Source organism: Myiozetetes cayanensis, unplaced genomic scaffold (genome assembly GCF_022539395.1).
Source record: "Myiozetetes cayanensis isolate MyiCay16 unplaced genomic scaffold, myiCay2020 scf4, whole genome shotgun sequence".
NCBI lineage: Eukaryota > Metazoa > Chordata > Aves > Passeriformes > Tyrannidae > Myiozetetes > Myiozetetes cayanensis.
The window spans coordinates 65,867,693-65,895,249 of NW_026087631.1; the positions used below are offsets into that span (position 1 = coordinate 65,867,693).

The 27,557-nt window shown below is 41.5% G+C and overlaps 1 protein-coding gene across 14 annotated transcripts in view; it reads right to left on the reverse strand.

The window, feature by feature from the left end:
- The window catches only part of CELF4 (CUGBP Elav-like family member 4), a 702,013-nt gene that overhangs the window by 302,830 nt on the left and 371,626 nt on the right, over nt 1-27,557 (reverse strand). For all 14 annotated transcript variants that reach the window (XR_007630533.1, XM_050329238.1, XM_050329237.1 and 11 more), the window contains exon 3: nt 16-64. Coding sequence is in view for 13 of the 14 variants with exons in the window: in XM_050329238.1 (XP_050185195.1) it covers nt 16-64 (49 nt within the window). In the remaining variant the exon portion in view is untranslated. The remainder of the gene's footprint in view (nt 1-15; nt 65-27,557) is intronic.

Sequence of the window (27,557 nt, forward strand, 5' to 3'; positions counted from 1 at the left end):
AATGCAGTCAACTACCTCCTCGGCTTTCGCTGTCCGCTGGTTTCACCTGGATCGGTCTGTTCATCTGCAAGGAAGAACAAAGAGAAACACGTAATTAATGGAGGAACCAAACTTTCATATGCAGAGTCTCACTTTGTTTTTTTGCCGTACGTCATAATTAGCACCAGAATTTACTCCACAAGGGGGGAAAAAAACAATTAGTAAACATGGAAGCAACCATGGAGCAAAGACTGCTGCTTGTTCTGAGGTAAATAAATCAGTGTCACTCCATTTACCTGACAGTAGCTCTGTTGAATCACACTGGGAGAGGGATCTGACTCATTTCACACAGGTCATGAAATTTTAAACACAACTTTTAAAATTTCTAACAGTTTCTTCTGGAAACACTACTGTGTGAGAATAGAAATGCTTTGTCAGAATAGCAGGATCAGTGAGACTTTAATTGTAAAGATTTCTTGAGATTGGCATGATGAAAATTGAAAAGCAAATTCCACTTCTACTGTTAGCTCAGTAGGATAGTCACCTGTAACATAGCAGACTACATTTGATACTTGGGGAGTGGGATTTAGATCTGATTTGTCTCCATGCTGCAGGAGTGTTGGATGCTGCAGGAGTGTTGGATGCTGCAATTTTTTGACAGAGTAGAGGACAGGATATAAGTCAAAATTTCTCCCTGTGTTGCTTTTTCAGGTATGTTCTTCTTTTCTCACATTAGAATAAATATAAGTACAAAAACCTTGCCACTGTGCTGTGAATAGGATTTCTGTTATCAAAATTATCCCTTGGTCAGTCAACAAAAGCATCAGGGACCATCACTATCCCCAGAGCTGCTCACTCCCAGGAGGGCAACAGATGTCCACAATGGACTTCATTGGCAGTGCTTACATGATGTGGGTGTTTGATAACAGGGGTGAGGATATAACCCTCCTGTCTGTAGCCAGAGATGCAGATTGGATCAGAACCAGCTGAGATTAATCTGTAAGCTCTTCCTCACCTCTTACTCCTTGGCACATAGAGCAGTCCATACACTGTGCACAAGGACTATTCAAAATATCTTTCTATGTGTGGCCATGTCTGAGTGGAATGAAAATATCTTTTAGATTTTTCAACCAACAAAGAAATTACAAGTTCAAACAAGTATCACAAGGAGCAGGAGGTCAGAAGACAATAGGAATCTCCCAACATATGTTTTCCCAAATAAAGTTGGACCGCAAATTGGCTGATGAATGTCATAGGGTGCCTTCAGGGGATGCTATAAATCCCTTATTTGTGGCTAATCACAGTTGGGCAGCAAGGCCATTAGTTTTATTCCTTCCCTCTCCCCTCCCCCCCACCCCAGTTTCCCCTTTTTCTATTTTTTTTTAATTTTTTTTTTTTTGAAAGTAGTTCATAATAACTTAGATTTATTCTAATTGCTCTGCACACATATTTAGTAATAACAAGTTATCAAGCTGGCTGACAAGTAGGTTAAGATGATTAAAAGCCTAGCAGATCCTGCTGCATTGTTGTCTCTAGAGGAAAATGTACTTATCCATAAACTGACTACAGTTAGACTTACACTCTGAAAGAGAAGGATCAGTGGCTCCAGACGCTACTGAACAGTTTCTGCTCTGCTGAAACCAACAGAGAATCTGATACCAGATAAAGCTTGTATCGGCCCCTGCTTCTGCAGCTGTAAAGACCTATCACTCACATAGGTATCACAAGATATTTAGCAGGGTCAGAGGCAATATATTTAGCAGCAGCAGGACAGACATCCTGCCATAGGGCTCCTGTAACATGTGAACAGTTAGCTGTTACAGACATTCAAAGATCTGACATCACACAGATGTGGAGGGTAATTTATGTCATGTAACTCCAAATGTACAAAACCTGTAATTTTAAGCCACTCTTAAAGTGTCTAAAATGAAAAGAATGTACGGTCTTCTGAAGTGCCTGTTCCTCTCTGGTGATCACAAAGGTAGTCTATGCATTTAGGTGACTTTCACCTTTATTGGACTTATGCCAGATGAACCCCATCTTGGCTCTCATGTGCAGGATAATGAAGCCAAATTGCCCCATTACGTCCCTCAGCTACTCAAACTCTGTGACTGGTTTGTGTTTGTAGCAGGTTGGTCTTGACACCACCCGCATAACAAGGTCCGACTTTTGACACTTGCACTCTTGCTATGTATTCTGGCTTCCAAATCTGGTCCTGATAGCTAATCTAACTCCTGTGGTCAGAGGATGGTGGTCAGAGGCCCCTGGTGCTCACTCAACAACAGCCGGAACCTGCATCCCGAGCAGTCAGCAAGAGAAACAGTCACGGTAGACAGGAATTTATAGGAGATGTGCAGCATGCAGCCCTTGAGAGGCAAGGTCTGGAATCCAAAATGGACACAGCCTTGTGATGCAGAACACCCCATAAATCTACCAGCATAGGTACTGATCTGAAGCACGTTAAAGTCTATGAAAATCCCCACTGCACTTGAGTAGGCTTTGGAGCCAGCCTTTAGGAAAACCAGACAGAGCTCTTCCTACTTGTTGAGTTGGATGTGATCAGCTTGCAAAAGGCAGAGAAGATCATCAGACTTTTAGGAGAAGTTAAAGGAGATAATATTTTGGGGGTGGGGGTGGAGGTGTTTGATTGTTTTTGGTTTGGTTTGGTTTGGTTTTTTTGGGTTTCCTTTGGATTGGAGCATGAGAAAAAGATGACAATCCCCAAGAAAGTGAAAAAAAAAAAAAAAGAGGAGGGGAATGAACATCCAACAGAGGAAGTAAAAACTGGGGGAATTAATAAGTAAAAGCCTAGTGTAATTTAATGTACACTATGATTTATACACTTGACAATTTCTTTACAGACCAAAGAGAAAGTGCTGCCTGCACAGAGCCCATAATACAAATTGAGATCATCTTGACATGAAAGACACCAATTATAGGGAGAAACACTGAGAGAAAAATAATTAAGTTTCCTCTCTCCATCTATGGAATTTTTTTTTTTTTTTTTTTTTTTTTTTAACACAGACACTCTTGGAGCAAGGAGCTGTCATGGGGACCATAAAAGGGCTACATGGGGAAATAAAATGGTAGAAAGATGTAGCTTTCCCAGTGTGGGGAAATGCCTTCGTGGGGAGAAGGGAATTTAGAGATTCAAACCACCTGCTTATTCTTCACCTGGGAATTGCCATGGGTTTAATGAAATGAAACCAAAGTTTATACTCCAAAATGCAGTCTTCTGTAGAGTGTTTGGGGTAATACTGATATGGACATCTTTAATATCTGTCCTGTCATGGTGTACCCTGTGAGTATGATAGAAGAAATGAGGCAGCAAGTCTGATTAATACCATGGAAATCCAGATGGGATCATAGAAATTACAGATGTGGCTGTGAGGCTTTTACTGAACCCTGTCTCTAGAAGAGAGGTTTGGCAACATGAGAAAAGGCCTGGGCAGGCTGACCCAGCATCTGATCTGACAGATGGAGTGGATGTAATCTGCTGGGCTTTCCTCTAGGATGTGCTACACTTCTGTCCATTCAGTGATCCTTCTCTCCTCTGCCCGTGGATCCTCTGTGCTCTCCTTTGAAATATGATCATGGTTCCTTATTCTTTATTATTCCTATTGGGCTGCCACTGCAGAAGAAGTATACTGTTTTACCATTAGTTAACCCAGAAAGTGTTTATCTCCTTTTTAGCCTCTCTCCCAACCTTTAGAACCTAAGTTTTTTATTCTCTACATAATATGAAGATGCCTGACTTTAGGGAACCAGAATGCTCAATAGGTATGAAACCATTACAAATCAGGACAATGTTTATCCTCATTCATTTTTCAGAGTCCTGTTTAGTCAAAAATTTGCTTTGAATTGCCTCACTCAACAGCGGTTTTGTAGCAAAGATGGGCTGAAAGCCACTGGGGCCCAAAGAGATTTAGGCAATGCCAAAAAAATTGATTTAGGTGTCTGGTTACACATGACAGACCCAGTTTTCCAAAAGGTGGCAAGCAGGTGGCAAAACAGGGATTTATTCACAATTGTGTTCCCAATGTGGACTCAGGAAAAGCCTGAGTTACTCATATTCCACATCTGTACCAGCAATTACAGGCAGTGGGCACCACTGCAGTTGTGAATCAGTCTCTTTCAGGAAGGAGTGTTGTAAGTCCTTTTCCCAGAAGTGCCATAAATGTTTGGGTTTATGGAGAAGTTAGAACTTCACGTGCATCACACTTCTCAGTTTTCTTTGATTCTTTGCAACCTCATCTCTGCTGAAAACCACCTTTACTATCACCTTTGCACACCTTGGACAAGATGATCCTACTTGTTACACTTCATACCCTTCAATTTGGCTTTTTCTTCCTTTTTTTTTTTTTTTCCCCCTAAAACCAACCCATTCAAATTATGCCAGATATCACCATCTCACACCAAATTGCCACTGCCCCACCTACCCCCACTCCAATTCTCCCAGCAAGTAGAAACACAACATCATTTTTCATGTCCAATTACAGCCACTATGGTGCCACTGTTAAAAGACAGCGCAGGTACTCCTGTCAAAAAGGGTTTGAGTTACAAGAAGCGATGAATTATAGCAAGCCCTTTTTCAATTCTCCACAGAAATGAAATGTCAGAGCTTGCTGCTGTATTTTTCTCAGCACCATCAGCTACAGGCCACTGCAGGAATTAGACAGGGGACAGACGCTTTTCTGCATCATGATTTTTCTTTTCCTAAGGTTGTCGTTTTCTCCCCCACCAACTCTCTTCTTCTCCCTCTGGCTTTGATATTAATTTAGAGCAGGTAGAAGGATCACCTGGGAAAGAAGAGTGTGAAACAGAGACAGCTGATTTCTCACTGTTTCCATCTTTCTTCTTTTCACTGTTCCTACTACCCTTTTCTTTCTTTTCTCACTCAGTTTTTCATTGCTTATCAATATATCTAGTGTTTCTAGCTAGGACTAAGACTCTACCAGGCTTGGGAATGGACAAATGCAGAGATTAAAAAAATAAGAAGAAATGGAAAAAAAATCAAAAAGCATGGAGATACACTGAATAGCTTAAAATGTGATCTGAGATGGGAAGGAAAGGTGAGGAGATAAGGAGAGTACTGAAGATCACGGAAATGTCACTGATGGTTAGAGAGAGCGTGTCCAAGCAAAAGAGAGCTATACTGGAGATAATCTGATGATTGTGCTTAAGGATTACAAAATTTCATGAGAAAAAAGATTATTCTAGATCTTATATGTGCTATAAGACCATGGAAGATGATCCTAGTAATCATCTAGATAAAAATAAATAACCTTTACACCCTTCCTTAGAGGTCTTAAAAAAATTTGAAATCTCTCTGAGAACAGATTGGGGCTTTGATTTGTATAAAAAAATCTGTGATGAAAGGAATCTGCTGTCCATGTTTCCTGAAGTTCCTAAAAAGTGTAAAAAGTAGAGGTGCTACTACACTGGCCTTCTGGGTGACTTTGGACACATCATTACCTCTTTTTCAGCTCTTTCTTCTCTACAATAAAGTTACCATAATGTACCATGGAGGCGGTTGATGAAAAAAAAGTATCTAAAGTCTAGTGTTAAATAGCCAAGGAAACAATCATCCAGTTTTTTCTATGCCTGAATTATGTGAACATTATGGGGGTAAATAGCAAACTCTTCTTGCTCACTGATGTTCTGTTGTGCTTGGTATTTTTCAGGCAGCAGCCCCCTCGATCAATGCTGTGACTTAATCATGAAGAATAGAATGCTGATGCGAGCTAGCAGATCTTAGCAAATGCTTATTGGGCACTACTGCATCTCTATAGATGCTGGTTAGCCTACTGGAAAACAAATCCCATTCCAGAGCAACTTCCTTCCTAAAAATGTTATGCATTTTTATGTCATGATCACATGGCATAGCTCAGATGTTAATTGGAGGTGTGAATAGTTTAACAACTGCTCTGAAAATTCCAGAAAACGTGTTTACTATTTATGTCTTTGGTGGGACAGGTTTTTCTGTTTAAAATCTCTCCCCAAAACACTAAGAGGATTTTCATTTTAGCACTTCTGCCGACTGAGTCTGCCATGAGTCTGTTTTCGAATGTGCCAAGAACACAACAGTAGTTCCTCTGAATTCAATACAGCAATTTATGTGAGTAAAGGTATTGGCAGGAATGTGTTTGTAGGAGTGGGTCATAACTTTTAAAGCATTGAACAAAATATGCCCTGATCGAGGGCCCTAAGGAAATGCAAAGTATATTAGTGTCAAAGTTGGAAAGGCCAAGAAAATCACCTACAATTGAATTGTGTATGTGTAATTGCAAAGTTCAAGTAAATCACTCTGTACCTGGTTTTGAGTGACATAATTGAATTACAGTGATCTAAACTAGATAGCCATAAGCGTGAATCCAAAGCAATCTCCTCTGTCTGAAGAAGAACCATGAAGTCGGGGCTCAGGTTCAGGGAAATTTCTCTGTTACAGAATAAGGAAGGCTTCTTCAACACAGGTTAGCTACACAACCAGCCTCCTGTATTTGTATATTTCAGCTGTAATTCATGGAGTAAAAACCTGCCCCTATGGGAGCAGAGGTAAGTGCTGTGTTTGCATGCATTGCCATGTAATCACACATTAACTACACTTACTGTGGGCACTACAGAGTGGTACAACGGGTAAAAGACTCTTAATTGCTCCCTACCACCCACTTCTCTGCCTGATGAGATATATGTCATAGACATGTACACAAACTGATGAGAAGACCTGAAACAGGAATGTGTGAGATATGAAAAAGAAAAAAACACATTGAAGGGTCTGACCTTTACAAATCAGTCCATGCTCTGGTGCCTACCCCTGAGAATGATTGCTACCGGCCATCCCTGCACTCTGAGAGCATTTTCTATATATCATACAAAACACACTGTAATCCATCTGTCTAACTATTGATTCATCTTTCTCCTTTTCTCCCGCATGTAGATGAACCTAGAGGGGGCTTCAGTTCAATTTAGATTCACGTGCACAGGCTCGTGGCTTCGGATACAAAACTCTCTCCCCACAGAACAGTTTGGGCTTGAGTTTGAAGAAACTGCTTATCTTGTCAATAGCCAAACAGAAATCTTCCAATACAAACAATCCCGGGTTTGTCTCTGGGATAGCTGAGCATGTAGCATTCAACCTTACAGTGGCTCTGGTTTTAAATGTAGTGGGGAAGGGCAAAGGGAGAACTCAGTCCTCAGCAGGTTTGAGGACAAAACACAGGATGTTTGGAACAAGAGAGACAATACTGTCTTTTTTTTCCCCCTTTCATTTTTTTTTTTTAGTATTTATATCTTATAAATATTGTTTCTTATGCAAATCTGCACGTAAAAGAGTTAGCAGGAGGTCCGCTTAAAGCTTTGGGCAGTCACATAGTAGAAACGATGTTTGAGAGGTCTATGTTCACTTGCCAGACTGTGCCTCCTCACACACAGTACCTTGGTGACCTGAGGTACTGGTGTCCTGATCATCCAGGTGGGTATTTTATTGCACTCATGGACCTTGCTTGGCTCATGCACTTGACCTTTCCTGCCTGGAAAAGAAGGGGGTCTCGTGGATGATGACTTTAGCTTGGGGAATGCGACTGCAGCCCCAGACCCCTTATGTATGTGAGAAGTCCCTGGACATTTAGTGAGTACACTCCAGCAAGTAAAGAGTCCCAGGACTGGCCCACTGGTTGTTCTAAGCTATATAAAAGGGTCTATTTGTCTGTGTATCCTGACAGCAGAGGTATAACTCTTGAATGGACATTCTGCTCATTAAATCCAGTTCCCTGCTGCTACCATGAGCAATCACAATGTGAAATTCTTTCATAAACACATCAAATTCTAAAATAAAAATAAGTCAGTCTTTTGCTGTCCTTTCCTCCCTTCTTCCCTAATATCAGTAAGGATAAGCTTTTCCACAATCTCATCTTTCTCCTAATTTCCCTCTTGAGTTTATTTCAAGATAATTTACATCCAATTTTAAAATGTGCCCAAAACACCTTTTACCTAAAATCTTTCTTCTCCATTTCTAACTTTTTCTATTAGCCAACTCTGCACACATTGAGTAGAAAGCAACCTCATTCTCTTTTAGCCTAGATATTTTGATACCAAGCTCCTTCAGGGCAGAGCAAGAGCATAGCCATAGAATCAGAGGATTGTAAATGTTGGAAAACATCTCTTAGATCACTAAGCCCAGTTGTTAACATGGCACTGCCAAATCCAACACTAAATCATGTGCCCAGGTGCTACATCTACAAGTTTTTGGAATTCTTTCAAGGATGGTGACTCCACCACTTCCCTTGGCAGCATGTTTCAGTGCTTGACTTCCCTTTTGGGGAAGAAATTTTTCCTAATACCCAAAACCTGCCCTGTCACAACTTAGGCCATCTCCTCTTGTCCTTCACCAAGACAGCCTTAGCCTAACTAGCATGGAGCCTCAGACTACTGAGAATAGTTAATAAATTAATGCACACAGGAGGCATTACAGAACTAAAACAAGTGATGAGAACGTGCTGAGGGTCCTGGTTCCGTTTTGCAGTGTGTGCTTCGCCCAGGTGTTTGTGGTTGCAGGTCTATCTCTGCCTGCAGTGCTCAGGTGAAAGCCTGCCCTCAGACCCCACATCTCACAGATGCTCTCAATGTTAGTCTTCTGCTGTCTGTTGGGCAGGTAGGATGTTCTCTGCATATGGGACACGTCATGGTCACAGAGAGTCCAGAGGACTCTTCATCACAGACGTGAGCAGGGCAGTAATGAGGCCAGAGAGACAGATGTATCCCTGAAGGCATTACAGACATAACCCCTGTTCTCTCACTAAGAGATGAACATCTGCTCTTGTCTTTTCCTTATCCTGAGCCCATGACCCCTGGCTATTGGCACTCCCCTGATGTGCTCTTCACTCTCTAGGTTTTATCTCTTCTTCTGAAGCAAGACCCAAACGTTGCCTTTGCCACTAATGGTTGCTTGGCTTGACTCTATAGACTTTAGGCAAGGCCAAGCTCCATTGACTTCAGTGCTTTGAGTGCAAAAAGAGCTTGGCCACTGTCCATCCAAGAAGATTAGACCTTCTGTGCTTGTAGCTTTGTATGCCTGGCCACAAAGATAAGAACCACAGCCAGCCCTTTTGCCCATGGAGAAATGCTTTCCACAGCATTGCCATTTAACAAACAACTGAGTAAGCAGCGTAAATTAACTAGCTGCTTTCACCCACTGCCAGGATCATGAAATACAGGCTCTCTCACTAATCTAAATGTGCAGGTAGCCTCAGAGCATGACTTAGAGCACAGCCTGCCCAGGAACCGAAAAAGGCTATCACCAGGTTAAGACTGGAAGCATGGTTTTCCTTGGTATGGGCTAGACCCACTCTGAGACAGAAGGTGGTTTCCCACAACCACTGGTCCTGCTTTCAAAGGAAATGTGTTCACTCTCTTCCTCCTACCCTAATTTCCCTTCTCCCAAGGGAAAGTCATCTGTGGGGTGAGCTTGCTGCAGTATAACAGAGAGTAGTCCATTACCTCCATCCTACACCTCAGGAGGACCAGATCTAAACCTATTCCAAGCAAGATGCTGAAGCATTCCTGAAGATAAGAACTTCTTTCTCAAGGTGTGTCCTTATCCTATACATGTGGTGTGGTTGTGCTCTCCTTTCAGTTCTATTAACAAGCAAATATAATCTAATTATTGTAAGACAACCTGAAACAAGTCCCATTCAAGTAGAAAAAAATCAGAAGCCATGCAACCTTATCCATGATTTGTCTAAACTGGTTTGAAATCACACCTCAAAGTAGATGTGTGAACACTTTGCCTAATCATAAACCCCCTTAGCTGTGCATTGGATCAGGGCTGCAGCTCCTGAACTTGAAAATAAAAAAGTATTTTTACAAAAGAGAAAACAAACAAGGAAAGACACAGAGAAAGAAAAAGATTATCCTAATCTTTATAGTGCCCCTTTAGAGAAAATCTTCTGTGAAAGGACTTAGAGCACTAAATTTTTTGTCTGTCCTCCTTCACAGATAGGGGTATGATACTGGGTGTGATTTTGAGCCCATCCAGCTGCTCAAATTAGTCCTCAGTTCCTCACAGCAAATGAATAAACACAAGCTGGAACTTTGCAAATTATAGTAGAGCCTTCAAAAAGAAGGGAAAACAAAAATCCATAGATTCCCAAAGATTTCTTGAATAGGGAAAAGCCTGGAATGCTTTAAAAAAGAAGACCCAAACAAAACCAATGAAATAAAACCCCACAATCTTTCCAGGTTCGAGAAACTCAGGGTTAGTGCAATTCTCTGAACTGGTTTCAGTCTGTACAGAATCAGGCCCTCCAGTGCAAAAGGAGCTACCTCTCACTCTCATTTATGTACAACTGGTATCATCTGGTCCTATGTTTTGACAATTATCTGAAACATAATTAGCAGACTGATGAGTTTTGCTGATTAATTATGCGATCCTTCAAAGTTGATCTGGGTACTTACAATAAACAAACACCCTGGTTGGGTAACAAAGGTGATTTTCTGTTTCTGTTCCAGCCAACAAAGGCTAGCAAGTTCATTCCACTATGTAGGGATGTGGTCAGAGACTCCCAGGTATTCATTTCTGAACTGTCATTCATGTGGAGCTGCTTCTCTTCTGGTCCTTGACCACACCCTGACCTCCCCCCCCTCCCCCCCGAATGATAAATATTTCCTCTCTGTTGAGAGCTATCCAAAAAAACTGGTTTCTGATACTAATGCATCACTGATGCTTTCCTCCTCCAATTATGACTAAACATTGCCTTTCTTTCTTTTCCACCCTGAACAACCTCTTTTTTTTTCTTTCTTTTCTTTTCTTTTTTTTTTTTTTTTTTTGCATCAACATGTACCAAAGCATTAAACAAGACATTCCATTAATTTCTTCATCATCATAACTTAAGCCTGGGACATACCCTTTAAATATTCATTCAGCTATGAAAACTGGGCATTAAAATTTTAATAATGTCAAGCTCATTTGAACTGAGCTCCTGGGGGACTATTACGATACAATTAGAATAAATATGATGATTGATTTGGTGTAAAGGTTCACCTGTCCACATCTGTTAGTGGCCGGAAGCAGCATGCCACCTCTGGCATCACAGCCCATAGCTCCAACTTATTTACTCCCTTCCTCATCACCCCCCATTTGCTCTTCACTTTCTTGCAAGCTTGACCCCCCCTGCTTCCTTGCACAGCATGTTCAGTTTGGATAAAGCTGGAAGAGGTAAACCAGAGAGGCCTCGTCGAGAAGCGACAACTCATCCAGCTGCATTTTTCTCCTTCCTTGCTTCCTTCTCCTCCTTGTGCTGTGGCACTTGATTAAAGAGGGCGTGTTGATCAGAGACTCGAGAAGTTCAGCTATAAACTTTCTGGCGGTCGTAGCCATTAACCTTTTGCAGTATGAGTCTGAACTCCCAGGGTCTGATGCTCCTGGCTAGATGGGTAGCAAGACTAAGCAACATTGACATGTTTGAACCAGTGTGGAGGAGAACAAGGTTTGCTGCTTCTCAGCAGCATCTTTCCAAAATCGCAGCAGAGAAACAGTCTCAAGATGTGATGCTGAGAGTAAAAAAAAAATTAAATAAATAAATTGCAGAGAGGGAAACCGAGCAAGAAATCACACTACTTAAGAAACCTTCTGTTTCAAACACAGGATGTTCTCAAATAGACAGATAATTAAAAGATTTTGGTCCACTGGGTGCTGAGCATATTTGAAAATTTGGGCCAGATTGTACTTTCTCTCTCTGCAGTGTGAATTGGGTGCTACATGGTGTAAATACGAAAGGAGATAAAATGGAGCCGTCACCACTGAAAACAATCACAGGGTTTGTTTTGGGTTTTTTTCCTGTCACCTACTTTAAAAAAACCCTACTCATTAATTCTTTGAATAAGGGTATAATGCGAACCCTTCTGTATTTAAAGGTAACCCCTCTCTAGCCCTGCTTACAAGCACTGCCAGCATTTCTGGCTTTTGGGGTTTTATCATTAGTCTCCTGACATATGGTGTTTTCCTTAAACCCCCAACTTCTGGACCTGAGTGAGCAACTTTTTAACAAGAATTTTGATTCCAGAATAAAAGACAACTCTTAATGCTCAAAATATAGCTCAAAGAAAATGAATACATGAAAATAAAATATCTCTTATTTATATTAATATATCATCCATGATTCCTTGAGATACGTTATTACTGATGCATTTTTACAGTAGGTAATGTTAATTATTAGAAACATTATTTGATTTTCACTGTTTTAAGTTGTTTTTATTCCTGTCTATATTTTGCTTAAAGCAGATACTTATCCTAAAGCTGTCTTTTTCAAATTCAAATCAAGTCCAGTTCCCGTGCCTATCTATTGTCTCCGCTTCTGTATAACTTACTTTTAATGATAGTATTAACTTTTAGTAATACTTTTGTATTATTTATTTTTACACCCCTCCCACCCCCCAAAAAAAAGTTTTAAAATAAACTCAGCCCATTACACAGTACAATATGGAGACATGAAAGGGTAACAATGGTCACTTGATGTTGGTTTGCTCGGAAGGAAAACAGCAATTTGAGAAGTCTGCTTACTGTGAACGCAGATTGTGGAAAGATACAGACTTGCACTATTTTACAAAGTCTATTACTTATCGTCTTCTTCCCCACTCAGTTTACCCCAAGGAAAACGGGGTTAGACAGTAATCTTTATCGTCAGCGCCCATTGTGAGGATTAATTAGATATTATTCCTACAAAATTGTGAAGTTCTAAAATGCTATATAAGCTCTCAGTGTTATTATAACGTGCCATACCTTCATAACGTATACCATTGCAATATTACCCCTTGGTTGTTCAAGACTACAGAACTGCTGCTTTTAATTGAGTTAATGGCTTCATAGGTTGGTAATTTAATAAAACAGACTGCTTAAACCAGCAAGGTTTTGATTAAATGGGGTGTGTGCAAAGGGGAATTTATATTTGTTAGAAGCTCCATAAATCCAAGGTATCAAGGCACAGATAATGCCTGTATAATAGTCAGTTATACAGAAAGGAAGGAAGGACAGAGCTGAAAGCCATGGAATCATAGAAAATCTCAAACTGGAATGGACTCATAAGAATTATTGTGTCCAAATCCCTGCTCCTTGCAGGGCTACCTAACACTGGTGTGTTCGACTAGGAGCATTGTTTATATGCTGCCTGAACTCGGATGCTCAGGTGAGCCTTTTCCAGTGATCCACTCAGTGAAGAACCTTTTCCTAATGTCCAGGCTGAACTCTCCCTGATGCAGATTTATTCAATTTCCATGTCCCTATCTCTGGTCACCAGAGAGAGGAGATCAGCATTCCCATCCTCCACCCCCCCATGACAAAGTTATGGCCTGGTGTCATGCACAGCTACAGCCAGATATTTTGGGCTGGTCTCAGGGGTATATACAAATAAGCAATGGTGTGCACATACAGATAAGACTCTGGGCTTCTGCCACTGCTCACAGAGACAAGGAGGCTCTATCCTAGGATATCATGAACCTTGCCTGACTTTAGAGAGAAACTCTATTTTTTCTTTCCAGCTGCCCCTGCCCTCTAGTTTACCTTTAATAGTGGAAGAAAAATTGGAAAACTTGGGGGTGGGGGGGGAGAGAGGGATCCTATTTGCTTAATGGAAAGTCTTAATTTGTACCGAAATCACAGATACCTCACAAAATTGCCGTTCTGAAGCAAGTGCCTGGCCGTGCCCATGCAGAGGAACGGGATGCTTGGAGACCTCCAGAGGGAGCTCTTGGCTGCCTAAATTTAAACAACTAAATTATGCAAACCCAATTTCCTAGATGGAGAAATTAAGGATTTACTCCGGGAAGCCTGCTTCATTAGGTACTTAAAATGTACTCAAAAGTTAGTTACTTCAGTACACAGAGTGGATCGCACCTTTGACTCCAGCAATTGCCTGTCTGCACTGATTTTGGACTGCGGGAGCAGCTCCAAGTGCTTCCACTGCCTGCTGGAGTCAGTAGCAAAAAGTTGCCCTGAAAAGCAAGGGAAAGAATCTCTCCCTCTTGACACTCTTCCGTGCTGTAAATACCAGTTCATAGCTGCTTCTCTACCATGGGTCAGTGCCACTGAGAGTTAAAATTTTGTTCTTGCATCATCTCTCAAGAGCTCCAAGTCAGGCAAGTCTGAAACCAAAGCAATCCTTTCTTTCATGCATCTGACCCTGAGAAAACAAAGAAGGCCAGGCACAGCTAGCCTGGCTATTTTGTACATAAAGAACACTACCCACAAAGCTAATGAGAAGCTTTTATAGCTGTTTGTAGAGCACTGATAGATAATCAGGAACAGGTCCAAGCTGCAAAGTTTCATCTGTCAGAGGCTGAGCAGAAACTTTCCATAACAAGGGCCAGTCACAAAATTCAGATGCTGACGCAAACACAGGCAGCTTAGGAGGGCATATGGCAATTAGTGGCTGGGCTTATACCTTGTTGAGAAATCTGGCTCCACGAAACAGTTACTGACTCACATCTTTATCTGACCCATCCAAGCTCACCAGGTCAGATGTGTGCACTTCCACAGGCCTCCATTCAGGGACAGGAAGGTGTCGGGGTTTCGTGAGAGATAGTACCTGGGGGGGTGCCTGATGGGGGAGATCCAACCACATGATGGGAACCACGAGCCCTGAGCATGTTTTCCAGCAGGGGGAACGACACTTTGTGGCTCCAAAGGAGCTGATGTCAGCATTTCAGAGGGGAAGAGCTGGCTCAGCAGAAACAAAAAATAATAGGAGAGTGGAAAGTCTGACATCAAAAGTGGATGTTTTTCTTTCTCCCTAAGTGTTGTGCTCTGGTTTGGTGGCAGGTTATTGGTCCTAGTAGTTGTTAGACTCTAGACTGCCTTATGGCAGGGGTCAGGCTGCTTGATGAAAATTGTCCTCCTTGGCCTTAAAATCTGTGAACTTTGCTGGAGTTCAGGAAAGGTTTGTGCTCTAGGGGAGTCTCAAGACAAGACTCAGGACAACCTGCCTGTGGCTCCAGGTATTGTGCTTGTTCCCAACAAGAATCTTATTTAGAGGAACATCAGAGATATTTTGATAAACATTAATTTCATGCCAGGCCAAAATGCCCCTGCAATAAGCTCCATTGAGCCAGCGCTGAACAAAGGGAATTCAAAATGCAGCTCCTTCACGTGAGATGGTGTGTGCGTGTGTGTGTGTGCTTTAACTAAATCATTTATGGTCAATAATGCCAGGTTATTATAGGTCAATAACTTTCCATTATTCACTAGCCTTGCTGTGCTCCCACTGTCAGGCAGCACACCGGCATGTTGGCTCTCGCGAAGTAAAAAGCTCCTGATGGGAGCTTTGGAAAAGCAAGCACGAACACAGCTTGAGCAGAGAAAAAGAAAACAGGGGTGGGAGGGAGTGTGAAAAGTTCTAGTTGCACTCAAGAGTGTCTTGGGGAACGCATGTGTGACATACTCTCTCTCTCTCTCTCTCTTTCTCATACGTGCATGCACACTCAGCCCCAAAATTCATTATTCTTCTGCTCCCAGCTGGTCAGATGTGAGGCAGTCCAGATCCCAGGGCTGCGTGACCACAGAGCTGTCCTGAGCAAACATTATCTCTCATTAAGGTCTACAAGCTCGGGCTTAATGCCACAGTAGCCTGCGGGTTGTCTAAGCTCTGTGCGTTGGAGAGTTAACGCTCACAGCTGCCTGCTCTGTACTGGGTACCCAGGAGAGGAAGAGTATCAGTTTTTTTTACAAGTCAGGGTGCAAATATCAACAAAGAAACAGAAATGAAGAAATCAAAAAATCGCAGGACAACATGAAAATTATATTTGCCCCTGTTGCTAGTGCACTGGTACTAATGGTCTGCCCTGTGTCTCATGAGAAGGGTGGTCAGGAGCCTGGAACTGCAGGCATATGTAAATAATAGTCTGTCTCCGTGGAAACTGCAGGAGGCAAAAGCCAGCCCTGTGGTTTGGCAGAGACTCCTTGGTGCTCCTGCAGAGGGTCTGAGTGTGCTGCTCCCAACCAAACATTTTGAGACGACAAGCCAGGACACAGGAGCTGTGGGATGGACTCATCTCTTGTAAAAAGGCAAAGAGTGGAAAATGAGCTTCTGTGTGGAAAGTGGAAGCAGACAGTAAGTCAAAGCCTGGGAGAGGAGACAAGGAAGAATTAAGCTGCTGTTTCATTGAAAACAAGTTATCTAAGATTTCTACCTAGGTGCCTTTTTGGCCCTTTGCTGAGCAGTGTGTTGACACTACTTCCCTCTAGCACTGAGATGGTCCCTCCTTTGTGAAACATCTCGGCACTGATCACACTGTGCATGGAGAACGACTCAGCCTGGGGGAAGAGGGTTGGCTTTTTCTGATGTTTCAGGTAGTGGACAGTGACGGAGATAACATCTCTGCAGCCTCAGCTTTGTTAATTCCCATGTAGGCACAGCTGCCATGGGCAAGGAAGAGTTAACAGGAGCTCTGAAGAGCTGGTCCGTTTTGAATGTGAATAATGGGAATACTCTCCTTCAATCGGTATTCAGCACAGGGATGTACAGAGGTATAAAGTTAATCACTAGCTGGGCCACCCCTATTTCCAGAAAAAGAACTTTAATACCTTCTTTATCCAATGAAGTACCATTGTTATACCTGCATATTATGAAGGGTTTATTAAACCGGTGATAATCTATTCAAGATAAAGTGATCTGTATGGCCAACTGAGCACAGATCAGACAGAATGATGGGAGGTTATTGTTAAAATATGCAAATTCACATCCTATTGAAATGCAAACCCTCCAGATAAGATTTTTTAATAAATCTGGTCTTTTTTCACTGCATGAAGGTAACCTAATGTTTATTGACTTCAAGACCATATAATGGAACGTAATATCTATTAGTCAGATCCTTGCCTCTCTTTCGATTACTGGAGGTACATGTTCTGGCTCCCGAAGAATTTTTGTTTTATGGTTTGGTACAAAAGAAAAGAGATTAAAACCCCTGAAATTAATTAACTTCTTTCTACACAAAGCCCCCCTTCCTCTTCAAATGCTGTCATTAGTTACTCAAGTAAAAGGAAGCAGTGCCCATCAGCTGAGAAACTGTCCACTATTTTCAGTGTTAGGAAAAACAACCAAAAATATAAATGCTAATTAGGATCACTTTTGTTCAGTATGAAAGAAAAATTAAGACTTTTGAATGCCTTCCTTGCTTTTACTATTACCATAGCAGAGAAAGTTGAGTAAAGTTTCATTTTATTCTTCTGTAAAAAAGGCCTATGAAACAGCTTGACCTGACTTCTCTGTATGTGTTTCTGTGTGTAAGAATTGTTTAAAGCATACATTCAGTGTGCTTTTATGAACTGGGGGGGACAGGTGATTTCTGAACCAGACACAGTTTCAGATACCAAAGTGTCAGATGAAATAAAGGCTTTTATTTTAGTGAAATGCCAGTGCTGTGATAGCAAGAGTTGAGAACTCATTTCTGCTTAAAGGTCACTTCTCCTCAAACCCTGTAAAATCTACATGCTGATGTAGATTGATCTGAGATTTGGTGTGTCTAGTGAAGGTGGAAGGTTTGTTTCTGACTCCGAAGTGAAGGTCAGTAGAGGAAAAGTATCCTGAAATAGAGCTCCTTGGAAAAGCCCTGCCCATCTTAAAAAGACTTTTTCATGTTGCTGATAGGCTCTGCCAGCTGTTTTGAGGTCAAATCAGGATTGTGATTATTATGTCTAAAACGGTCTCATTTTACCCAGCAGGTTCTTGGTGGTCACAGAGTGGAAGCAGTGAGACAGAGGGCTGGGCAGGGGCTGCAGGGGATGGGGCAAGCAGCTCAGCTCTGGGCATGGGTAGGAGGGATCAATAGGCAACCAAAGTTGTCCAAGCTGGGGCATGTAAACAGCTGCCCAGGCTTGGTTATCTGAGGCATCTACACCTGTTCTGAGCCCAGACAAGGCTATTCCACAGCACAGGGGTAGACTTTTTAAGTATAACCAGAAACCTTTATAGGACTGGCCATCTCTTCCTTGCATCAGACCTCTGGCTTCCACCACAGCTGAAGAATAACCCAAGTTAAACCTTTCTGGACAGTTTGCCTGTTAGGCTGATAGGCATGTGCATAAAATGTGCTGCCTGCCTGTGTGTCTGCAGTGGAACAGCACTCTCCATCCCCAGTCTGCACCACTACCAAAACACAGACTCTCTGCCCAGGCACCCTTCTCATCACTCACTTCACTGGGTATACCACCAGTTACAAATTAGCACTTAATCAAGATAAATCCCATAGGAAGGATATGGATAATATGCAATGCATTAAGCCTGCAAATTAAGATGGTCTGATTTAGCCCTGGCTTTAAAACTCCCAAGCTTGCATTAGGACTAATGATGAATGGATGTACGTCCCTGGTTGGACAGGAGCTCTGTCAGGACAAGGCTGCCCAGCAGTGACAAAGCCAGAGTGAAACAAGTGCTCTGCTTAATGTTCATTAGGCTTTCCACACTGTCCCTGCTTGGGAATGTGCTTTCCCTTGCCTTAGATGGTTGTAACAGTGACAATTCTCCAGGATCTATTGACTTATTGGTCCCAGAATTCATTTATAAAACCTAACTGAGGGCAGTGGATGCTGGTAAAATTCCTCTCACTGATCAGTGAGGGGAAACTGAGGCACACAGCATCATATTTAAAAAGGTTGACCTGCACGGTGCCCAGGGCTTTTCCATTCACTGGCTCTAAACAGGACCCTGCACATCACCCTGCTTAGGCACTCTCAATCACACTTGGGAGTCTCTTGTTCTTTCACTAACTAGCTGCAGGTATATAGGTGACATTTCAGCTCTCTAAGTGTGGCCCAAGGTACAAGTTAAAGCTCAGTGGCCTGAATTCTCCTAACAGATTAGTGGAGTAGCACAGAAAGAAAACTCTTTCCCACTCCATCTCCTGGGTTGCAGCATGGGTGATGTAGCAGGATTGTACCTCCAGGTACAAATGCTGCAGTACCTGATGAGCACCCTGCTGTGGGATGCAGCACACTCTGCAAATGTAAAGTTGAAGACTGTCTCTGTCCTCCAGTGAATGGGCAGTCACAGAGCTCTGGTTAGCCTCTCTTCCTGCCTCAGCTCCTGCAAGACCTGAAAGAAGCCTGTTACCAGGCCTCACATCTACTATACATACTCCAGAAATCAATCTCTGCTTGAAATCAGGGAAGAAGAAGACACTTTATTAGCTTTTTCAGCCATCAAGGTCAGGGTCCACATGGGCTGGAGTACACCAATGTACGAGTCCTGCAAAATGCAGGGGAGATGCTATTTTAAGGGAGGATGTGAAGCAGGCTTCAAGAGGAATCAGTTTAAGATTCACAGCTGAGGAGCATCAGGAAGTGGCTATAGCCTGCAAAGGGTTAAAGGGCTTTGTTCTGGCTGCAGGAGTAATTTAGGGAAAGAAAATCCTTTAAAATAACAAACTTGGCAATATCTGTGGTTTTAAATGTACTTTTCTTCAGATTTGCACTAGTGTTCAAACTTGTCACAAAAGGGTATCTTTCCTGGATGTCATGCTGCACTTATTACTGGGAATGACTACTTCCTACAGTGCGTCTCTACGTTATGGCTTTTTAAGATATGGATGCTGTCATCATTTTCCCCAGAGATGTGTTCTGGTTCATGGAGAGGATGTTTTATATAATCTTCCGTGAAAGATTAAAACAACAGCAGCAGGAACAACAATAATGCAACACACTACCTCCTGAGACAAACACCGATGTGGTGGCACAGGCAACAAAATCTCCTCACCCACTGAACAGTAACAGACTTCATTCACGTGGTTGAACTTCACTTTCCACGGGAAGGTTGGATCACATTCATTCCCAAGAAGACCATGCTGACACCCTATCCTGTGAAGAGCCTTCACCAAGCATGTCATCTCTCCGCTGCCCTCATCCCCTACAGCATTACCTGTCTGTTTTGTACTGATATTCTCCCTGGTGTGTCTCCATCCAACAGCTCAGACCAGGTACCGGCCAGTGCAGTTCCTGAGATATCCTTTCTTTCCTGGCTAGAAAATGTCAAATCTCACATTCTATGCCTCCCTCTGCTCCTTGCAGAGCAAACCCCAGTCAAAGCAGAGGTGATGGCAAGAGAGAAATCTGGGGAGAAGGCCCTGTATCAGTTAGCAAAGCACTATTAGTGAATGCAAGGGATTGCTCTGGGGTACTTCACCCTTTGATCCAAGGTATCAGCATGCCCAATTCTAAGCAGAAAGTGAGAGAAGCTGTGTCCAGTCAGAGATGGACAATAATTTGCCAGGAATTGCCAAAGGCAGAGGTTATCTTATTGTCACTGTGACTTTTTCATTGCCAAACAGCACATTAAACCACATAACAATAACAAGAAGGTTGGTGTGAATCTTATGCAAGAGTAGAAAGGTGTCTTTGTTTTCCCTTTGTCTTTGTTTTATTTACTCCACCTCCAAGAGATGAGGCCAGTAGCTGCAGATCTGCAGGAACAAGAGGGCTTTGTGATGATCAAGCAGTATTAAGGTGGCTACTTCATAGTTTTGATAATGCTATAGATAGAGCTGAAGGCACAGGATATGTCTGCACCCTGGGTGTGTGTGCATTTGTGTTTGTGTGTCTTTCTCCAGCCCCCTGTCTGGAGAAAAAGATGCCAAGCAGGAGGGATCTGTGTGTGTGCTTCCTTCTGGCCTTAAATCCAGATTAACACTATGGATTTGAAAGTTTGACCATTAACATGTGAATTAAATCTTGATGCAAAACTGTTCAAGGCTTACAAGAATACTGAAATACAAAATTGCTGATGAAGGATGAGGGAAATTATGTAAAATAAAAAGTAAGAACAAAAGACTTGCAGTATAAAGGAGCAGAAAGAGACAGGTTGAAAGTCTCATAAAAAAAGAAGTATAACAAGTGCTGTCATGAATGATTATAAGGGTTTGAACCTGTCACCCACAGCAACAAGAGCACTGGCCTTTCTCACTTGACCTGAGGAGATAATGCTGTTAGCTGAGGTTAGAGAGGGCAGGTGATGTGATGCTGTTCAAATACAAAGCAAAGATGTCCTTTCATTCCGGATAATTAAACCAAAAACATAAGCAAACAAGGCCTGAAGTTCTGGAATTGCCTGGCAAAGACACTGAAATCCCTTAGGAAATGCTGCTAGACCTTCTTATCTCGACAGCATCCACCTATCCTTATGAAATGCTATTATCTTAAGGATATTCCATTCCCTGATGTTTGTTTAAAAAACACCAGTCTAGACACAACCAAACTACACCCACAACCATGTCCCAAAATGTCCTGTGGTGCTTTACAGGATGTTGAATTCATAAGAAATTCCTGCATGGCATTGCTGAAATGCAGCCATTTTAGAAGGTAACACCGTAAGAGCCATGGTGGAAGGTAAATTCCTTCTTCAAATGACAGGACTGAGTTGCTTATAGCATTTTCTTTACCTGTTTTGTGCACTTTCTGCGAACATTTAAACAGTTGTGCTCTATAGCAATGAATATTCAAAAAAAAAAAAAAAAGCCCCAAATTTCCAAGATATATACAAATATTAAAGGAAACTGAGTGCTCCATTTTCACACAGATATGTGTCTGCTTATTGAATAGGGAAAATGAAACACATTCACCATATGATTTTGCTGATCAATCATAACTCACCAAAACAGCCTGGAGAGTGAATATGCATAGACAACAATTCAAATATGCAAAAAGGGAGAGAAAATGCAACTTATAGTTAATAATAATTACAAAGGGTGAATTAACAATTAGGCAGTCATTAATATAAATTCTTTGGGATGAGGAAAAAGACCGACCAGCTATGAATATATTTAGCCTAGAAATTAGGAAAAGTATTATCTCTCATCAACAGTATGCAGTCCTAACTTAGCAGAAAAACTGAGAAGTAAGATACAAGAACATGTTCAGATGGACCTTGACAAGTTCATGCAGTGGCAAGGGATCAAACTTGCTGATCCAAGAATGTCTTTCACTATCGTATGTTTCCCCCTTTTTTATTTTACTTTTGATTTTATGCCAATGTTATCAAGGCAAGGATTCCTCCTGCTATTCTACTGTCAGCTCTGAGGCTTGGCTTGGAAATAGCTCCGATTTTGAATTCTTCTTCATTTGAAAGTAAATGTTGCTCAAGCTTTTCTACAAATATGGATTAATAGAAACATAAGTTACATTTAATTATTATTAAGGTGAATCAGCACCAATTCACATGCCTCCAAAGGCAGGAGACTTAGGAAACCGATTAGCAAATGTTATTGTTGTTGTTTTTTTAATGATAGAAATATTGTGAGAACTGGCAGAGCGGCTCAGGAGTTTCAGTTTTCAAAACCAGTTTCCAAAAACCTGAACAAAGATGTTTTGATTATCTCTTCATCTGTTCACGATACTTAGTTTTCTCATTTGAAAGTCAAATAAGCCAATGTCATTTGAAATGAGAGACAGCGCCTGACGCATATGAATGGGAGTCAAGGATTTCTGCGCACAGTGGTTCAGAAAACTGCCAATTTGTGTGCGTGCAAAAGTAGTCACCACCCTCTTGACAAAGCCACTGAGTTTGAATCAGAGACCTCTGGAGCGGTGGGCTCCAGAACCACAGCTTGTCTTGAAAGGCTGGCAGATGCCAGCTGGAGGCTTTAAAAACTCACGCTCAGAGCTCGAAAGGACGGGGCTCCAAGCACACCAGTTTCTGATGCTTTTAATTTCCCACACATATTTTTGGAAGGGACAGGGAGGAGGCTGAGGAGGAGAAATATTCAACCTAAGACCTAAACCCTGCAAATTATTTTTTCCAGTTTCTGGCAAACATTTAGCTATTATTATTATTAACATCATCATCCATACAGAATGTTAACATTTGAAAATGCATCGTTAAAAGCTGATTTTCTTTCCTGAACTCACCTCCCCTGGTATTTCATCAAGACCCAAGCAACTTCAGCTTAAATAAAATAGCAACAATGAAGGTATGCATTTCATAGTGTCTACTGTGGCTGAAAAGCCAAGTTTCATACTCATACACGTTCAATTTCAATCAATAATCAAAACACTTTCCAGTGCTAATGCTGTTTACATCTCAATCCCATTATAGTATTTTATACTTCATTTTCCCTACAATGAACATCTTAATCACCTTTCCCCTTCACAGGTATTCAATTAATAATTTTAAACTGTTTTAAAGATGAACAGAGAGGCAACCTTGAACCCTAAACATTTACTTTGGTGTGTGGATATCAGTTTTGAAGTGTGGGGATTACATCAAAGTTGCAACATTTAAAATCCAGGGATAGGGATTTGTGGTGGAGAAATAACCTAATGATCAATACAGCACAAAAAATACAGATGGACTGAGAGATAACTCCTAGACTAAGGATTCATAACACCTTAAAAAAATTAGAAAAAAAAAAAAAAGGGAGAGGTTAAGATGGAAAAAAAGAAATACCACTGAGATGTGCCACAGAACTGCCTCCAAGCAGAAGGTTGCTCTAAGACTTCTCTGTAGGCATGATTATTCCTGGCTGGGAGAAAAGCCCATTAAAAAGCTTTTCTACACCCTCCCCTGGTTATGGGATACCATCCTGAAGAGAAATCATTGACATGCCTGTCTTTTTCTGAAAGGGTTAGTCAAACAAATTGTCTTTCTCTCCAGAGCTCCTCTCCCTGCTTCTGCCCTTTTGTCTTTCTCTTTTCTTGTTATAGTTAGAAGTGAACATTTTGGCACGTTAATTAAAAATAGTAATAGTTGCAACAGAGGAAAGAAAAGGAGGGGTAAGGTGGGGGAAGCAGAAGGGGGATGGTGACTGCAGCCCTAATTAATAGAATTGCTCTCAGTTGAAAGTCAGTCTGATGAGGACTCTTGTCCTTGAGTAAACAACTCCCTGTGTCTGCCTGTATGTGCATATATATAGATAAATGTACATGTAAACACAGCTATTCTGTTGCTTAGCAGCCAGTAGTGTCCTTTCATGAGAAAACAAAATATATGTGACAAACAGTCTCAAAAACACAAAGTTCCATAAGCATATTTCTTTTCTCGTAGCTATTCAGACAAGGTGGAGAGTGGCCCTGAAATTAATGTCTTATCCAACGGACAAAGGCAGAACTAAGCTAATTGGATTCCCATCTGTTCCAAACATAGTCTCAACATCACACAATAATAAATAATATGGTAATCATGGCTAACAATTAATCTTTTAGTTTAGATTTTTTTACAGGGTGCTGAATGGATCCTAATTTCACACAAATATAGATTGCTGTCTGAACATATCCTCTGGACTAAAAAGAAAAAAAACCCAAAACAACATAGTCTGCCCAGGCACGATCATGTCAGATCTTTGGGTATATTTCAGGAGAGCAGAGGCTGTCTAATCTAAATGCCTCCTACAGCCACATGCAAACTGGAATTTAACAGAATCTAATTTTGATCTAAACCCAAACCAAATGTGAACTGAACTGTCAAAGGGCTGTTTGAAGTGACACATGTGCTCCTTGTTTAAAAATTTCTGGGATGAGGAAGCACTGGGTAAACCTTTTCCATCTCACCTGCGGAGAGAAGAAATACACCCATCCTATGGGGCTCACAGCAGAGCCCTCACTGCCTCCTTCTCTCTTCACTGTGGCTCTACCTTCGTTAGTCCCTGATTAGGTATTTTACCCACAAACTGATTGCCCCAACTACTGTTTCCCTGTTCTGTACTGGTGCAATTGCAGCTTCAACTCAGAAATTTACAGCAGTACCAGGAGGTAAAGAGGGATTAATATCTGGGCAAATTCCCTTTAATAAACCTGAGAGAGATCACAGAGCCAACACCCCCTGATGAAGTCCAGTTGGGCAAGTCACCGCCCAAATGAGAAACCCTGCTGCTGGGTCCTCTGCATGGGCGTTGCTTTAGGAAAACTTACACAGACACACAAAATCCAGCTGTGACGTAGCGGGCTCTAGCGCTGCTGACAGTAATCTGCTCAGAGCCATTGCAGATCAGTGTGGTAGAGGTGGGGGTGGGATCAACATTTTCCATGAACTTGTGAACTTCCTCACAAATCCATGTAAACTTTTACATCTAAGCAGCTGGTGGCAGTGAGATGCCTTACTCTGCTCTGCTAGATAAAAATCACCTCCCCCTTGTCTTTCTTTTGACCTGATTCCTCAGCAGCTTCATTTCATGCTCCCTAGTTTTAATTCACACCAATGTCAACAGAGGATGCAAGGGCTAAGCCATGGAGTTGTTACTCCACACTGATGTGAGCTCTTAAACATCAGTTACATCCCAAATCCGGAATAGCCATCCTTTAGTGGTAAGAGAAATACTCTGTATAAGGTTATGGCTGTGAACAGATGGATAGATATAAGGTGACGTGTGGAGCTGGAACAACCAGTTAGTAAAGTTTATAAAGTACTTTGGGAGTCCATCTGGATGGATGGTACTTTATAAATGCAAGGCCATTATCAGTGCCTCCTAACAGCACCCGACCATCAGTCAGTGCTTTTTGGATGGACAGTTAAAGAAAACACATAAAATATATTCTTCAGCAGATATTTCACCCAGACTCTTTTACTTGTAATAGCAGAGAGATCTGGGCTTTCATTCGTACAGACCATTCCCATTTGCAGTCACAGGGAAAAATCCACAATAGCTCAACTCATGAAGCTGTTGGATTTGTTATGTTTGAAGAATGAGGCTTCACAGCACAGTCCTGGAAATAAATGAGTGGTTTGGGAATTTGCTAGTGGCAGGTCTCTTGCAGCAGTGGAGGATAGGATAACCAAAGGGATAGTAATGGGAGAGACATAGGGTTTTTTTGGTGGTGGGTTTTGTATTTTTTCCTCCCCTCAGGGGCACTTCACAGAATTAAATTCAAGCCAGTAACAAATGAAAAAATAGATCACCTTTCTGGTGACAAGGGGGTGCCACCTGTGAATATTGGACATCAGCAGCAGTTGTACAAAAAGTTCATTTTCCTTGTGGTCTCCCTGACTGCCCTTGGGAGTATGGGGGAAGAAACAGGAAGACATTGCTCCTGCATATGACTTGGAGCCAAACAGAATGATCACAAGGATCAAATTGAGACTCCTCCACAAGGTCGTGACGATCTCATTCCTCACAGCACTTCTTTGGCTAAAGAAATCTGGGGGACGGGTGGGTGGCTGCATTCTGGAGAAAGCCTCTCCTCTTGGGTCTTAATCACCATTTAGTGTGAAATCAGACTGTTTCTTCAGAAAAATTTAGTGTTTGAGCTCTATGTTTTTTTCATGAAACAAATGTGGTGTCTATGGAGAGTTTTGGTTTGTTTTTTTTTTTCTGTTCAAACCCTGAACACCCCAAAGATTTCAGGCTGAAGATGCTGCCAGAGGGAGTGTGTTTTCATTTCCCTGCCATCGTTCTCTGCTGTGAGATGGCTTCCCCAGACATACGAAGCCTCTCAGGATACTTTGTAGGCAAAAGTTCCCATGATGAACTCCTTTTTTCCACTAAGACTAGAGACTATTATATGTACCATATCCATGGAGTCTAATTTAAGATTATGGTGTATGGAAGAAGATATAAGCATCAGTTACCAAAATTGCTATTCACAGCATGGTGGCCTTTTAAAATATAAATATTTATATAGGCATTCACTTACTATTTGTCCATGGAATCAAAATATTCGATGGATAAATTTTAAGGACACTATATAATTGTTTTTGTCAACTTTTTTTTTTTTTTTTTTTTTTGATGAGGAAAGTTAGCATAAATGAGATTGTTTACATTTTTACTACAGACCTAATTTCTCTCTATTTGTGTTGCTACTGATGTGGTATTTAAACCCTTGTTAAGAGATAATGTTGCAATAATCTGTTTCTATGCTTGAACTCAATTTCCTGCTGCAGTATCTTGGAAGATTGGTAACAGAATTGGTCGCTACTCATAAAAACCATCTTTTGGGCTTTGGGGATCAGTCCACTCAAATTTCCATTTCATTTTAAAAACCTGGACACTATCATTAACTGACAAGATGACGTCAGATGAGATGAAGATAGTAACTTCTCAGGGAGGTTTGCCATGAGAGACCAGCATGAACTTGTCTTTTGACTTCTACAAACCTGTCCATCTGCCTTTTATTAGTCCTGGCTTAGCAATGGAAAGTGGAAATGCAGACTCATTCTGATAATAAGGGAACTACGCATTACTGATGGTCTATCTTGACATTTGGGAAGGTTTTTGCATGTGACAACCAGGAGACTCTATTGCATTCAAGTAGATGGGAGAGCAGACAGAATTTAAGTACTATTAGTCACATGTTAATAAAGACATACAGAGTCGAAGTAGTAAAGCATTAAGGAGGTAAGACACAACAGCCCAGTTCTCACAGCTGTAGAGCCATAGTTGGAAACACTGGCACATAGGCATTTACAAAGCACCCATGGAAATAGCATGGTGCTGAGTAAAGTTAGTGCAACATAAAGGAGCTTGCACACCCGAAAAAGCTACATTGATCCCACTAGGACGGCAGGAGGAAAAATGACAAACTATATACAAGATATATATTGTATGAATGATTGCCCCCAAAGAGTACTAGGACAATGAGATGGAAGAGGATGTCAAGGTCAAATTATTATTATTTT